Source organism: Coloeus monedula (assembly GCF_965178545.1).
Source record: "Coloeus monedula genome assembly, chromosome: 1".
NCBI lineage: Eukaryota > Metazoa > Chordata > Aves > Passeriformes > Corvidae > Coloeus > Coloeus monedula.
In genome coordinates, this window is record NC_138781.1 from 66,211,980 (window position 1) to 66,227,567 (window position 15,588).

The 15,588-nt window shown below is 37.3% G+C and overlaps 1 protein-coding gene across 1 annotated transcript in view; it reads right to left on the bottom strand.

The window, feature by feature from the left end:
* CDKAL1 (CDKAL1 threonylcarbamoyladenosine tRNA methylthiotransferase) overlaps positions 1–15,588 on the bottom strand; it is a 379,155-nt gene that overhangs the window by 302,524 nt on the left and 61,043 nt on the right. Inside the window, exon 5 of the mRNA XM_082282699.1 lies at positions 8,550–8,634. Within this exon, the coding sequence (XP_082138825.1) occupies positions 8,550–8,634 (85 nt within the window). The remainder of the gene's footprint in view (positions 1–8,549; positions 8,635–15,588) is intronic.

Sequence of the window (15,588 nt, forward strand, 5' to 3'; positions counted from 1 at the left end):
CACTCATCTTCATTTTTTGCAGTTGCGGATACCAATCTTACAGCTCCACAAAGTAAACGTTCCTATTTGATGACTGCTATAACGTAAAAGCATACAAACTAGACATCTATTACGGAAATGGGCTACATTAAAAAAGCACAGGGAGACACAAAAAAACTGGAGGCATATGAAGTATTTAGGAAAAAGAATCCATGCTACCGAATTGGATTGAGGTAATCAGAGATTGCTTCTACAGTGAGTTTTGCTATATTTTAGACACTTTTATTTAGCACTGTACTTTTTAAAAAAAAGAGTCTCTGCCTCTTCACTACTGAGTTTCCCTTGAGATTATGCTAATAAAATATAATAGACCTAAGGAAAACAATAGTTTTTTTCCTACTTGGCGTAAACACATATAAAATTTCTTGGTGAGTATTTGTGTTATGTTGGTAGCTGGAGGCACTAACAAGGGTCAGTTTCCATTGTGCTGTGAGCTGTAAAACCAATACATGAAAACTGTTGACTACTTATCCTGTTAGAAGTAGTTACCAGACATTATCTCTTAGGAAAGTCTTGAATTCAAACACATATTTGGAATGAAACAATTCTGTGGTCAACTGTGTCTTGCTGTTGGCCTGCGTTTCTACCTTTTTTTCACTGAAAGCTAAAAAGAAAATTTACAAGTAAAGGAAAAATTCTGGATAAAAAGTTAAATTCAAAAGAAACAGTTGTCTATGCTGATGTCCCCCCCAAGAGTAGTGCACCAAGGGCCAAGTCAACAGCTGAGGTGTGCAATGCCAAATGTGAACTGCTGTACTGCACTGGTAGTATCCCAACTTCCCTTGACTAAATGTGCCACAATAAAACTCAGCATACCATCAATCTTTGCAGATGCATGTTAAACAGAGATGGTTTTTTTGCACACCACGACCCAAACTAGACTTTTAAAGTCTTTATTTAGTAGCCTATTTTTTGAACTGCAAACAGAAAACACTCCAATCCAGTAAGGACAAACTAGAGGTTAAGGTGCTAATCTGAAGTGTGAGTTAAATCAAGGGAAGAACTTGGTCATGAGAAATCATTGTCCCCATCCTGTTAAAACAGGCAAGACATTCCAAATAGATTTTAACATGTTTTTCATGCACGTGCCCATAATGGGAAACCAAGCATAGTTTTGCTCAAATGCCTCCAGCCCCTCAAAAAGCCTCTTCTTTAAAGCCCTTGATTAAGTAACAAACCTGAATCTTTTGGCCCAAAACAGCGCCTCCATCTTCCTGATGGTTTCTGCTGTATCTGTCCCTGGTCTGGGCAAAGAGGGGGCACCAGCACTAATCCCAAGAGAACAGCCCATCCCCAAAGCAAGCATATGGCAGAACAGCATGAGAAACACTAGGAAAGCCCAATACTTACTTTTGCCAATTTTATTAACTCTGTCTGGAGAGGTTTCTTAAAATTATGCAATTTGACCAAGTCTGAGAGGAGGGGGAAGAACTGTTTTCGTTTTTAACTGAAGATAACATCAGCAATGCAGTCTAAAGAGAATTAGATATCCTTTTCAATGTTGCTCATTTTCTTAAAACAGGTTTCAGATGGTTATACACGTATGCAAGTTCTTGTTCTAAAATGCTGAAAAAAGACCAATTGACAGGACCCAAGGCAGTGGCATGAAGTTGTGTCAGGAGAGGTTTAGGTTGGGTATTAGTAAAAGGTTCTTAACCCAGAGGGTGGTTGGGCACTGGCATAGGCTCCCCAGGGAAGTGGTCAGAGGACCAGGCCTGACAGAGCTCCAGAAGTGTTTGGCCATGCACTCAGGCACATGGTGTGACTCTTGGGGTGTCTTGTGCAGTGCCAGGACTCGATGATCCTTATGGGTCCATTCCAACTCTGGATATTCTGCAGTTCCATGGTACCTGTGTCCCCATTTTGGTTGACAAGAAGAAAGGTGAAAGCATTACTCCATGAACTACCAGGAGAGCTATACTTTTTAAATCAAAAGTCTTCCTTGTTTACCCCTATCACTAAAGTGTAATGGTTGATTGCATTTGTTTGCAAAGGAAAGTGTATCTTGTATGTTTAGCAATGAACTTTACTGATTTCAGAGTCTGTAAACACTGCCTGTGAAGCACCAGTGCTCCTGGAGCCTACATACCTGGGGACCTGTAACTATAGCCTCATCAAAAAGTTCAAATACAGATATATGAAGTCATGAAAGAGAGTTGGCCTCTCATGTCCTGGCAATATTTTCTTCTCTAAAATAGCCATCAAATGTACCTCAGTCCCTAATGATCTGGCTCAAGACATAAAGAGTATCTAAAAGCTAATTAGTCCACTAAAGCATCTGAGGCTTAATCAGCACTGCACTAACATCTCAAAGCATCAATATCATGGAGTTTTTAAAGCAGTCCCAAATGCGTTCATATCAGAATAGAAAATATTTCTAGAATCACATTTAGAAGTTGATTTTAACAGGTGCTGTTCTTGTTATTTTTTTTTTTTTAAACCTTTTAAAATATTAAACTAAAGTGCACACAAGTTTATAACCCAGGCTTTTACAAATCTCTGCAAAACATGGCCATGTAACAAGCAGTCCATAATCCTTTTATCTTCTAAATACTATGCAATGGAAAGCACTCAGTTCTATATGGTGTGCTTTTTCTCTGGATTTTATAACATCATGTCAATCAGCTTTTAACATTCTCTTTTATGGCAGAGATGAGTGCAAGAAAAAGAACACACTCAAATGCAGCTAAAAAATTTCCACTAACAAACATCATTTAAATCGCAGAATTCTTCACCAGCATCTACGTCTTCCATCAGCTTAAGACACTAAAAGCATGGACGACAATATTCAGTGAGTTTAAAAAGAAGAAAAAAAAATGTACTAGATTGGTAAGGTTTTAAATAAAGACTTCAGTTTAATAACATTTTTGTTCTAAGCCTATAAAATCCTTCTGCAGCATTTGGAAGCCAGAGAGCATCTGAAGTCAGCTATGCCCCTTGGCAAAGCTTGACCAACTATTTAACTGTGAAAATGGTATTGCTTAAGCTGAGAAATGTTAACTGGTAGAATGAACATTAAAAAAATTAATTGTTTTGTAATATGGATGGGCACAGCTGTACAAAAAAACAAAATCTCAAATGCTCAAGTAGAAAACCCTTCTAGAATTTTTTGCCAGGAAAATGCAGAAGCTCAAAAAAAAAAAAATCAATACCCTCATTTGTTGAACATAAAAGAAATATTCAGTGTTTTCAACTAACTAATTTGTACACATTACATCGAAGATTAGAGCACTTCCAAAGAAAAAAATCATTTCTTTACGAAACAGGATGAGCACCAAAACTAATTTTAATTAATTTTGGTTAATGGTTAATGGTGTGTGATTGCTGAGATCTTAATAGATCTCCTACATCTGTAAACATGTAAATGTTGTGCCTAAATCTGTTCCAATCAAGGTTTTGATAAAGCAACTTCAGCAGTCACCTAAGCTTCTCTAGCTGTTCTTCGAAAAGAACAGTGATTTTAAATTCTACTTAATTGATTTACAGTCTCCACTCAAAACCAAGTAACTCCTACTGGCTGGGGAAGGAGTTCCTCTTGCACTGTGAATATAGCATAAATCTTGAATACAAGCACCTCATCAATCTGTGAGTGTGTCAGCCTGTCATCCTGGAAAAAGGCAAGGTTTTCACCAGCATTATCTAGACTAGTTTAGAGAGTCTGAGCAAGGAGTATTATTGGCAACAGTCTTAGGGGGGAAAAAAATCAGGTGCCAACCTTCCTCCCACCCAGTGAAGTTTGTTTTGCAGGCATTTTTACTTCGGAGTACTACTTCAGCTCTTCCTCAGATTTCTTCAATACAAGTGAAAACAGCAATACCTCTACCTACAATTCTCAGTACTGCCCTATCACCTTAAGTACTCCGACAAGAACACCAAAACTCATGGCAACACACTATTTCTGTAAACTGCAATAAACAGCCAGGCTATCACACTCCTCTAAGAAACCTACACCTGGTGGAAGTGATCTTCTTATGCTAACAGGATGTATGAAACAAAGAGCTTTGAAATACTTGTGTTTCCTCTTCTGGAAGTACATCACAGCTTAGATTTTATTGCATCAATGGTATAAACAACTGTAAATCACAGTCTACTTCTACACTGGAAATGTATTAGTAACAGCAAAAAGATTAATGCTGCATTAAAAAAAGTGGTAACCCTACACAGTGTGCAAGTTTTCCTTTTGCTCAGTTTGCAAAATGCATCATATAAATTACATTCACAAAAGTTGGCAAAAAGAAACAAAAAACCTTCTTCCGGGGTTATTTTCATTTGCAAAGATGTCAAGCAGCAGAAAATTATTCTTATCTCTGAACAAGCTTTTGTATTTCTTAAGGAATAACCTCCTTCTGTACTTAACATCAACACAATTGCATTTGGTGAACAGAAATCCCATAGCATCCAAAGGCAGTCATGCCTTTTACTCTTCAATTTAATCCACTGAGAGCTTTAAACAACTCGCAAGGTCTACAGTCACAGTCTTCTTAAACTAACATTTCCACAAATTCTACAGTTTTTGATGCTCCTTCTAGCATAAAAGTGAGATCCCACACACAGTGTTTATTCATGAATTGGTGAAAACTGAAGCGAGGACAGAACTGGAAGCCACAGGGTGCTACTTAAGTGCTAAAAGCCCTCACATCTCTGTCACAAATCATAGCTATAAGAGAGAAAAGGGTTGAACACACACTGGAGCGTGCCTTGAAGCAAATGCAGCAACAAATACATCAGAGAATGTGTGTTAATGCTACGTGTTAATTATATATAGTAACAAAGATGATTATTTATAGTGGTCAGACTTGTTCCATACCATGAGACAAGCCATGAACAAGAGCATAACCACATCATTCCTGCCAGACAACATCATTCCGGCTATTTTGATAAGAGGGACACCAGATTCCTACCCATAACACTTCAAACTGCAGGAGAACTCCTTAAGGAAAAGCCAAAGTCCCAGAACACATGAGTAACTTATACCAGCACTCAGGAATGGATCAAGCAAGGAAAAAGACTGCTAGCTAGAAACATGGACAACACACAACTGTCTCTGAATCTTCAGAGGTCATCAGGAAAATGTGGTTACACATCTGAGATGTAACAGTCAAGAAAAGAGTATCAGAGCACACAGAAAGTAATGGAGCATGAAACTGAAGAGCAAAATAACTTTATTTTAAAGGAAGAGAGCTGCTCTAGAACACACTCTTCGGCTTAATTCTCTTCATCAAAGTCTTATACTGTAGTTTACACAAGTTAAGGTTAGTAACTTACTTCTTGAATGTTTATTCTTGTTATTACTAACAGCTAAGTTTTAAGAAAACTACTTTTGAATAAGATAAATGATAGCAGAAAATGTTACCTGATAACCTTCTGCAACAGAGAAAAAAAACCCAAAACAAAACACAAAAACTATAAGCAGAGGCACTTAAATGGACCACCAAAAAACTACCCAACATCTCCCAAAACAAATAAATAGTTACATCTCTCTGGAAGAACTTTTTTGATTTTTTTTTAAATTATTATTATTATTTATACTGTTTATAAAACACACATATATATATATATACCCTTAACTCATGTAAATTGGTCACACTGACAGATGATCAGGTCCAGAACAAAGATACCATACTGCAACATCATCAGCAAAAAAAGGATGTGATTCACTTTTAAATAAATAATTCTTTTTTTTTTTTTTTTAAGTATTATTTCATTTTAAATTCTAAGGCAAAATAAAGTCAACTTCAAAAAATGGAACTTTCCAAAAGCTGCTTATTTCTTGGAATGCCCAGCAACTACTCTACTGAAGCACAAGAGGTATATCCATCACCAATCAAAACACAAGCCTTAATCATTATTTTTTCAAACTCTACCCACTTAATTATAGTGGGAATTTTTACTGCTATTGCCTAACTCTACTTTAATCTTATTTTATGATTAACCAACTGAGAATAAATCTGCACAGGAAAATCTCTCAATTCCCCTCCATAAGCTTAATGTCTTTTAACAACTCTTTGCCCTCCATACCATCACTGGTTCAGCAAGTTCAACTTTATTGATATTGAACAAGAGGAGACTATCCTAAGAGCTATAAGAACAAAAAAATAGTATAAAGATTATACTGTCAGTCAGCTTGTATCAGCTGTATACGCATCTGCAAAGGTTCAGAGTGGAGTGGTTTTGTTCCTTTTTTAGAAGAAAATTAGACCAAAAAAGGTTGAACCTACAGGACTTGGGTTCTGGCACATCCTTTGGCACATGGTATTAGTGAGGGATCAGCTTTTCACAGCCATTCTTTAACTGCCAGTGTGAAAACACTACCACTGGTTTGAATCAGTCCATTTTGAAGTCATATATATACAAGCAATGTAGCAGGAGCTGTTGCAATGCACAGAGAATAAACAAACCTGAACTACTGTTCTCACATAACATCCATAATACTGTGTAACACTTTTCAGACTGATTTTTTTTTTCAATTTTAAAGAAGAATTTTACAGTGCTGAGTATTAATTTTTCCACTCCAAGTATGTTTGCTTTGACAACACACACATACTACATGTTTATTTTGTTACTCAACTGAGAAAAACACAGATCTCCATAGTTACCAACAGGCTGCTGTGACAGGATATAACAGCAGTTCATTTTGTATCATCCAAACTGCATGTATTGGGTTTTTGCTGTAACAAATTAAGAACTACTTGGGAGAAGTTGTGTTCTTTAGAGAGACAAGCTTTCGTCATGATTGTAAAACCCAAATACAGGAATAGTTACGTTTTTTGAGAGTGAGAATGTTTAATCTTTCAGTTCCAAGTCCCACGAATGTGCACTCACATATGGTTCTCTCCCCTATGCTTAAAGAACCTTGTGAAAAATGGTCAGAAACAACTACAGAAGCTGTCATTCTCCAAGGCTGGGAACTGCCAGGATCTGAGATTAGAGGATGAACAATGCACGCTACAGGAAAAGAGCAAGTATAGGGAGATGTAAGGATAAAAAAGAACAAATCCGAGCTATAAGTAACATCGGGTTCATGAACAGAGCAGTAACAGAAACACGTTCTTCAAAGAAATAATTTTGGTCATTTGCTTTCAGTTAGGCCCTCTTCCTTAACCAACTCTATTCTCCTGGCTAGGACACACACCATACCACATCATTTCTGGCACAGGATTAGTAAAATAGAAGGATGGCCACAACTGAAATGGAAACTATCTTGTCATCAGTTCTGTTGGCTAACACACACTAGCTGCTGGAAGTATTCTGGGAATAGTTTACTTTTTTTTTTTTTTTTTTGGTAACAGAGAAGAAAAGGCAAAAGCCATTCTGGTCGCTACATGCAACACCAGCAGCCGGGAAGTGAATGTGAGGGGTGGAGGAAATTACTGCTGTGCCACCTACAGCATGCAAGTGGTTTCTGTTCCAGGTTACAGTCCTGAGACTCTGTTAGTAACTCCAGCATTGCAATCAGATATCTTATATCTGGCTTCTCTCTCCTCTCTCCCTTCCCAAGAACTATGTTTTTCTCACCAAAATGGATTTCAACAGCCAGTCCATCCCCAGTGCACCACACTAAACAAATGACTGCACAAATACCCAAACTTGTTTACTAAAGATAAAATCTACAAGACACATACCACAATATTTCTTAGTACCAGGCAATGACAGCTGTATGTGGAGAGGTTTTCCAGTTACTCTCATCACAACTACACTTCTGCAGAAACTGGAGGCAGAAGTTGCTACCATGTCATTTTTTGTTACATCATTGGAATGCTACTGAGTAATAAAACACATTCTTCACAAGGCTTCTATTACAAGCTAATCAGTTCATCTTTTAAGTGAAATAGCTGGTTTTAAGTATACACCTGATACCTACTCTTTTCAAAGAATCACAGAACTGGTAGGGTTGGAAGGGACTTCTGGACATCATCTTATCCAACCTCCCTGCCAAGGCAGGGTAACCCACAGCAAGTGACACAGGAACACATCCAGGTGGGTTTGGAATGTCTCCAGAGAGGGAGACTCCACAATCCCCCTGGGCAGCCTGTTCTAGTGCTCTGACACCCTCAACATAAAGAAGTTCTTTCTCATGTTAAGGTACTTCTTATCATTTATGGGCACTGCTGGGCACCACTGAAAAGAAGGTCTCAGGCCATATTTACGTAGAGGGGAAAAAGAAACTATGTAACAATTCACATACTAAAAAAAAAAAAGTCAAAAGCACAGTTAACTCTTCAGAAGACTATTACAACATTGTCTTGAAAAGTGATAAAAAAGCCCCCATCTAAATGGGTCAGCAGTTCTCCTAAATAAGTGTAGTGATAATCACTTGCAAGTTATTGCCCATTAAAAAAAATCCACTCTACCTTACAAATCCATTCTAGAGAATTCAGCATTGTAACACTCAAACTCAGCACACTTCTTGCTCTAAACCACAAAATTACTTCTAGATTGAAAACACAAAGCTTTAGGACATGCAATAGTCATTGGCAGCAGTTAAGTATCTTTGTAAGGAAATAACTTACTTGATCGAGTTTCTGAAGTGGTCCTCGGCAGGATTTTTTACTGTACAACTGTTCAGCAACCACAGATCTGCTTCAGCAGAGTTGTCTACACAAGAGAAAGAAACAAACCTGTGTTAAGAATTATTTAACCTGTCAACTCCTAAATTATATCATATAAAAAATCCTGAAGTTAGCCATTACTAATAAATTGGCTATTTGTAAGATTACTTTATATTCAATTACATTCTTGGAAAGGGTTTTTTGTTGTTCTTTGTTTTGTGTTTTAGGAAAAAAAGAGGCACATGAGCATTTCCATTGTAATTTCTTTTTAATTTTTTTGCCAATGGGGAATGAATTGTTATCTCATTTACCAGCTGAGATGCCATTCGGTTGCACATGATGGAAAACAGAGTTAAGAAGAACAGTCACTACTCCCAGAAATGCATACTTCCAGAAAGATCTTGCCTAGACAAAGGCAAAATTAAGTGGTCAACAAAAGCAGGTTTCATTAAGACAATAAAATCCCTGCTTCAGTTCTACTGTGAATTAATACTACAAAAGAAACAAATCAGAATTTATAAAATGTGTACCTCTACTAAAGAGAAAAGTTAACATAGCTAGTTTGGAAAGAAACATACATATTTCTAGCTTTGATTATATCTTAGTTATGGTATAATTATACCTCAGCAATTTTCGGATAAAAGATATTCATGCAACCAGTATCTGCCTCCATTCAGATAAGGATATTATTTTCTTCAGGATCCAAACCTTTCTGTATGTTCACAGCCTATTGATATCTATATTCATTAACAGAAATGAACCTCAGAATTATCTGCAGAAGCACATATATAAACTCTAATCCTGTAAATCATGACCTATAGTACAGAACTACTAGCATAGTCACTATCCTTGTGAAGTTGGAGCTTCTTTTTTTGAACAAAAGAATGAAGATAATCGATCTCAAATAGCTCAGTGCTTCAGCATTCATCGGAATAGCTTGTATCAGTTTGGGTAAGAAAATTCATGCCACTCGCTACTATTCAGTACATTGAGCACTGAAGTATTGGCTGACATACCTTTAAATAACACAAGCCAGTAAGTAATAAATACAGGTAAAACAATTCTTAGGATGCCTTACTCGAATTGACATCTGCTAAGGCAGGAGAAAGCCCGCCAAGACTTAGGCATATTTACATATGCACTCATCATTAATGGATCCATACAGGCATGAATATCCTTTTCCTCCATGCACATATGACGAAATGCTAAAACTGAAAAAGATTTGTCTCATTGACATTTTCTTCAAAAATCATTTACAATTAACTATCGGTCACTTAACCTATGAATCAGGTAAATTGAAAATAATACATAAAATGCAAATAATGCTAAATAAGGGAAAACATTCAGGGGGGTTCTAATCATTGTTGACCAAGATTACACTATTAATTTGGCTAAAACACAACTTCTGTGACAGGGAAAGGACACAAAGCAGTCATCAAAACAACATTCAGACCTTTAGCTACTTTAAACAAAGCAAGTATCTGACCCTGTCATGTTGGGAAAGAGCACTCAGTTCAATTTTAGCCTACACAGAAGTCAAAATAAAAATGGAACAAGATAAAGAACCTCTCCTCCAACACAGGCTGTATGAAAATCATGTTTTTAGACTAATGAACAGACTCATTTATTATTAGAAAGATAATCAGAGGTCAAAAAAATTATTAGGAATTATGTACAGATGAGCAAAGAAACAGAGTTTCAATGTTAGAAAAAGAGTGATCTCTTGGCCTAGTCAGATGCACCAAGTATGAAAACAAACACATTTTAAAAGTAGTTTTCCAGTAACACTGCCAAAACTTTGTATTTTTTATTCTTTTCAGCAGCATAAAATGTTTATAAACTCAGCCCCACACCCATAACACACCCACCTGAGAATTAGGGGTGGGACACAGACACACACTAAATAGCAAGAGGCCAACATTTAAGTGAGACATTCCATTTAACAGACTACAGCTGCAGTAGCACTCATACACCACCGTAAAGCACAACCATTTTCAAGAGATGTCGTTATTCAGAGGAGAAATGCCTTGATACAGAGAACACCAGTTCTGGGCTTGGTTTCAGTGCATCCTTGTACCATGGTTTCCAGGTGTGCAGGAAGAGACAACACTGTGGCAATACTTCTCCCCTAAAGCCAAAATCAAAACCCTCTCTTCGAAACAGCATTGGAAGAAGTAACACATTTAAGTTTAGAAAGACCTTACATACTAAGCCAACAGGAATATATACAGCAGTTTGGTTTCCAGGCTATTAATATACTAACTCCTTGACTGACAGTCTGAGGGACAACTGCAACACTTTATATATTTTACACATATAAAAAAGTCTCCCAAATACATGTAAATTCATTTCTTCACAGGCTTCAGCTCTGCAGAACAGAAGATGCAAAGCAAAGGCTTTTACAGAATAAAATCTCCGGAGCAGTTTTGGGAAAAGGAGTCTCGTTCAGGTACACATCTAGAAATCATTTAAGGAAAATAAAAGTCTAGCTGAAGTTTGTCCTCCCCTTACAGCAACAGTATTGTTTTATCATATTTAGTTGTTCTATTTCTGCATTTATTTTTAAATCTTTTTTTTCCTAATTAACTCTCATACTCTCTCAAATGAATATACGTACATACAAATTTTGATTACGCATATATATAAATATATAGACACACACTTATGAGTTACTCATTTATTAAATAAGAGTTCATATCACAACTCTTCAAAACGATAGCTAAATATTTTTAGTACTTTACTGCCCTATTCATAAGTAAAATAATTGCATGCACTGGTGTAAACTCACCACAACCTACTGCATTTTCTCAAGAAAATTTCAGTTAAAAAGAAAAAAATTGCCAACAGGGCCTTTTTGTATCAGGTTGCAGGAAGAGCTGAACATTTGCAACATTGTGGGAATAACTTGTCAGTGGTCATATTTTGCTTTGCAAGGCCTTGATAAATGTGTGGAAACAAACATGGACCAAAAGAGCAGACTGGGCTTGGCATGTATAAACAACATCTTCTGGCTTCATTATTACTAAACATTAAGCAACACCAGGGTAACAATTCTTTATTCAGGGCACGGAGACTGGAGCAACTGGCTACCTATATATATGTACAGGCATATGTGTGCATGTATATATATCTATATGTATATATACGCCTGTGAGTGTTCTGACATGAGTAGTTGCTACTGTTCAGCGTTGTCCCCAGATAAAGAGTCAAATAGCTCTGACAAATAAGCTCAGGCTTCTAAATATATGCCTACAGGGGCAGAGGTAGGGGCAGACAGCCCTGAGGTTTCCCTGTTTATACCCCAGGCAGACAGATAAAGAGCTTAGGTCTGGATGGGAAGCACGGCATGAATGTGGTGCTGCACCTACTACGGCAGCCCACGCACCCTTCCTTGGAATGTCTCCACCTGCCACCTTTTCCAACTCCACAAGGTTTTTGAGAAACCTCCAACATTTCAGTGAAGAACACATGCCTGTGTTTGAGAGCTGACACAGATCTGAGTGAACAGGACAATCTAAACTTTACAGAAGGTTTTCCAGCAAGTCATAGAGACTGTGACAGATGAAAGTGAAGCAAGAACCATAAGTACAGTGAGCATCAATTATGGTAGTGCATATGATATGGGTGCATATATCCTGCAACAATCTTCTCTAAGGGGATCTTCTTCAACTTATTTTTGCCATGTATTCAGCATAATGACACTTTAAAAATTATGATATTTTGCTGCTGACCTTTTTTTTTATGATCTACTTAAACAGTTTCCTGTATGATAAGACATTTCTAGGAAAAAAAAAAAGGATATGTCAAATCAGCCTTGTATTAAATGCTCAAAAACACAACTCAAAACCATGGTCTTTTTGTGACCATGTGACAAATCTTTTCCATAAAAAAAGGGCTACAATGGAAGTAAACCACAAAGTCTATCATACTCTCTGAAAAACAACATAGAGTACAAAGGAACCTAAAGGTCATGGAAACTTCTGAACACTTAACTTAATTGGGAAACTCAGGAAAACATGAATTGGCTGCATTATGCAACACTAAGATGATAAAATGGCAAGAGTCTGAAACATCAGTATACCTACAGAGGAAAACAATATTTACAATTCTTTTCTAACTAACAGTGTAAGGTCTGTTATCATTACAGAAACCATAAATCAGCAGAATTTCTTAAGAAGACCGCAGTAATACTATCAGCTGAAAATTAAACAACTAACTTGGGTATGCCCTGGTCTTTTAACTTTTAGTCTTTTTTCTTCCAATTCTTTTTCCAAAACTTTGTTTTCTTCAAATCCCCCCCAAACCACATCTCCTTGAAAAATCAAAACACTCACAAAGGAAAAAAGCAGAAGAAACACAGCTAGTGAAGCCCTAAAAGAACAGCCCTTCTTTACTTTCTTCACCACATCACTCCTCTCTCTGCACTGAAACCACTACCAGATTTGCTCAGCACTGTTTGCTCAAAAAACACGACTCATAACTAGTATGACATCCTTTTAAATACTGTACATCAATCTGAGAAATTCAATCTGAAAGCAGATCTTTCTCTGTAATCACTGAAGGCTCTTCCAGGGCCTTTCCCTCCAGCTGTCCTTATCCTGTTCCTAATCTCTCTGAGTTTTCCTTCTCACCTTTTCTGATTTTCTTACTTCTAATTCTCTTACACAACAAATACACCTCCAGTTTCTCTGTTTCCATGTGCTGTATTCTAGCCTCTGTTCCCATTCATGGACCTCCCTGTTAAACACTTTGTCCTGTTCATTCTTGCTTCCAAAAGAGCTCTGCTCCCTCCCTTGATACCCTGGTTGCCATTTTATGCTCTGGAGCCAGATCCTGTAACATCCAAGGTATCTGGAATGTGTGCCCGCAACTGTTCTCCATGGGAATCATCTGCACACAAAAAACACAAATATCTAAGCATGAGGACACCTCACAGCCAGTTACAAAAGTCATGGAGCATCTTGACTGGGACAAAGTTGCCAAACTAATTCTTTTCTTTCAACATCCCTGTCATAGAAACCCACTGTCATTCAGATTAGGTTACTGAAATTAGGTACTGGTTAATTTAATGATTGCTTGGACCACTGGGCATTGAGAGACCTCAACAAGTACTGGGAAAGAATCAACAAGTATTGGGAAAGAAGAAAAAAGCACAACAAAGTTGAGAACAACAAGTTTGGGGTTTTATTTGTGTGCCTTTCCTTGGCACACAAAATACTTAGCTACCATTTGCTAGTTGTCAATATTGTATCAGATATAGTTAACTATCAACTTTCATGTCACTCGCCCTACAGAAAAGATTCCAAGCAAACAAGCTCTTTCCTTGTGTCTGCACCCTCGACAGCAACTACAAATCAAAACCACAAGTTACCATGAGTTTCCAGATGGTACTTGTTTGAAATCTCAGAGACACATTATCAGTTCCCACCTCTGAAGACGTACCATCCATTTGCCAACACTCAAAGGCATGCCGAAAATACTAACTTTGCAGATTGCAAATGTCTTTCAAAACAATCCCACTCATGTCTTATCAACAGTATCAGGATGTAAAATATAAAGGAATCAACTGATTGCAACATGACTTCTGTTTTCTCGTTAAATTTCTGAGATACTCTGGACATAACAAATTACTTCATTCACAATTAATGAGAACACAGCAATTTGGTTCACCCTCTATATGTGTTATTTAAAGTTCCAAAAGGAAAACCAGGCTACTTATCAAATCAGGTAATCCAGACAAGCCTTCATGAAAAAAATAATTCTCCCATCAGGCAAGAGCGCCGATTTAAACTACAAATATGCAAACTTGCCATTTTTATTCTCCATTAACATTTCTATTACTGCGCTAAATGTGCAAGTAAGCTTTTTTGGGTTTTCTGGTTTTTAAGAAATCGAGTATTTTTAGCAAATTCATTCTTGAGCAGGCAGACATCTCAACAGCAGCTACTGCTGGACTATAAACAGGTTTTACAAAGCCTTCCAGATCAGGATTCTGTGTCTGCTATCAAAGGATATTTCTCACTGTCCAGCACCAAAACAGAGGTGCACAGGGACTGTCCACTGAACACATCACATACGTAGGAACTGAGCACGTTTAAACACACAAGATCTAGCCAGTTAAAACCCAGTAATACACTACTGGATTCAAAATATGACATGTTAAATCATTGCCTCTCCTCATTTCAGTATAACAGATATATAACTCAGTTTTATTTACTCATGCTACTTTCAAGACTGAATTTTTTTCTAAAAAAATACTGGTTTATTTCCAGTCACCTTTGAAAACCATTCCCAAAAATAAGCACATACACCTCTCTTTTCAGCTGTTTAGGGGGTATCGTGCAGTCACTAGGAGAAACTACTAAGCTATCAGTTGATGTCCATTCAATCTGTTCGTGACCTGGAACTTCGCTGTACCACTCCTTCCAAACAACAAACTCCGTCAAAATATATTAAGTTTGATGGAGTTTACCAAGGCCAGCAGAACAGCTTATGGCTTCTGCCACCATCACTAAAACTAAATGGTAATTTTGGGATCACTGAGAACATGAAACTGGAACTTGAAAAATTACAATAGGCGAACAACTGAACTATCATTAATATATTTATAAATAGTGCAGACAAAAGAATCTGTATTCCAGAGCATGCCCATTAACAGAATACTTCAGGCCTGGCATGGGGGTACTGAACATCAGACAGCATAGAAGAAAAAGCACATGAAAGAATAAATTTAGCTTCAAAACATTGATGATGATAAATTTTACTTCCCACTTCTACTCTGCAACCATCAGTAGCACTTACTCTTATTTATATTGGGATTTTGAAGTGAGTAATCCATCCTCTAAATACTTTTCCTCTCTTCCCTAGATGAAGCACAGGCTACAGTCTGGGTCTGAGATGATCCTTGGAGTAAGCCACCTTTTTCTCCCACTTTCTAGACACTTGTGCCAGACCAGCAGGACACTCCAGCTATACAGCTTTGTATTGGGTTGACCCTGAG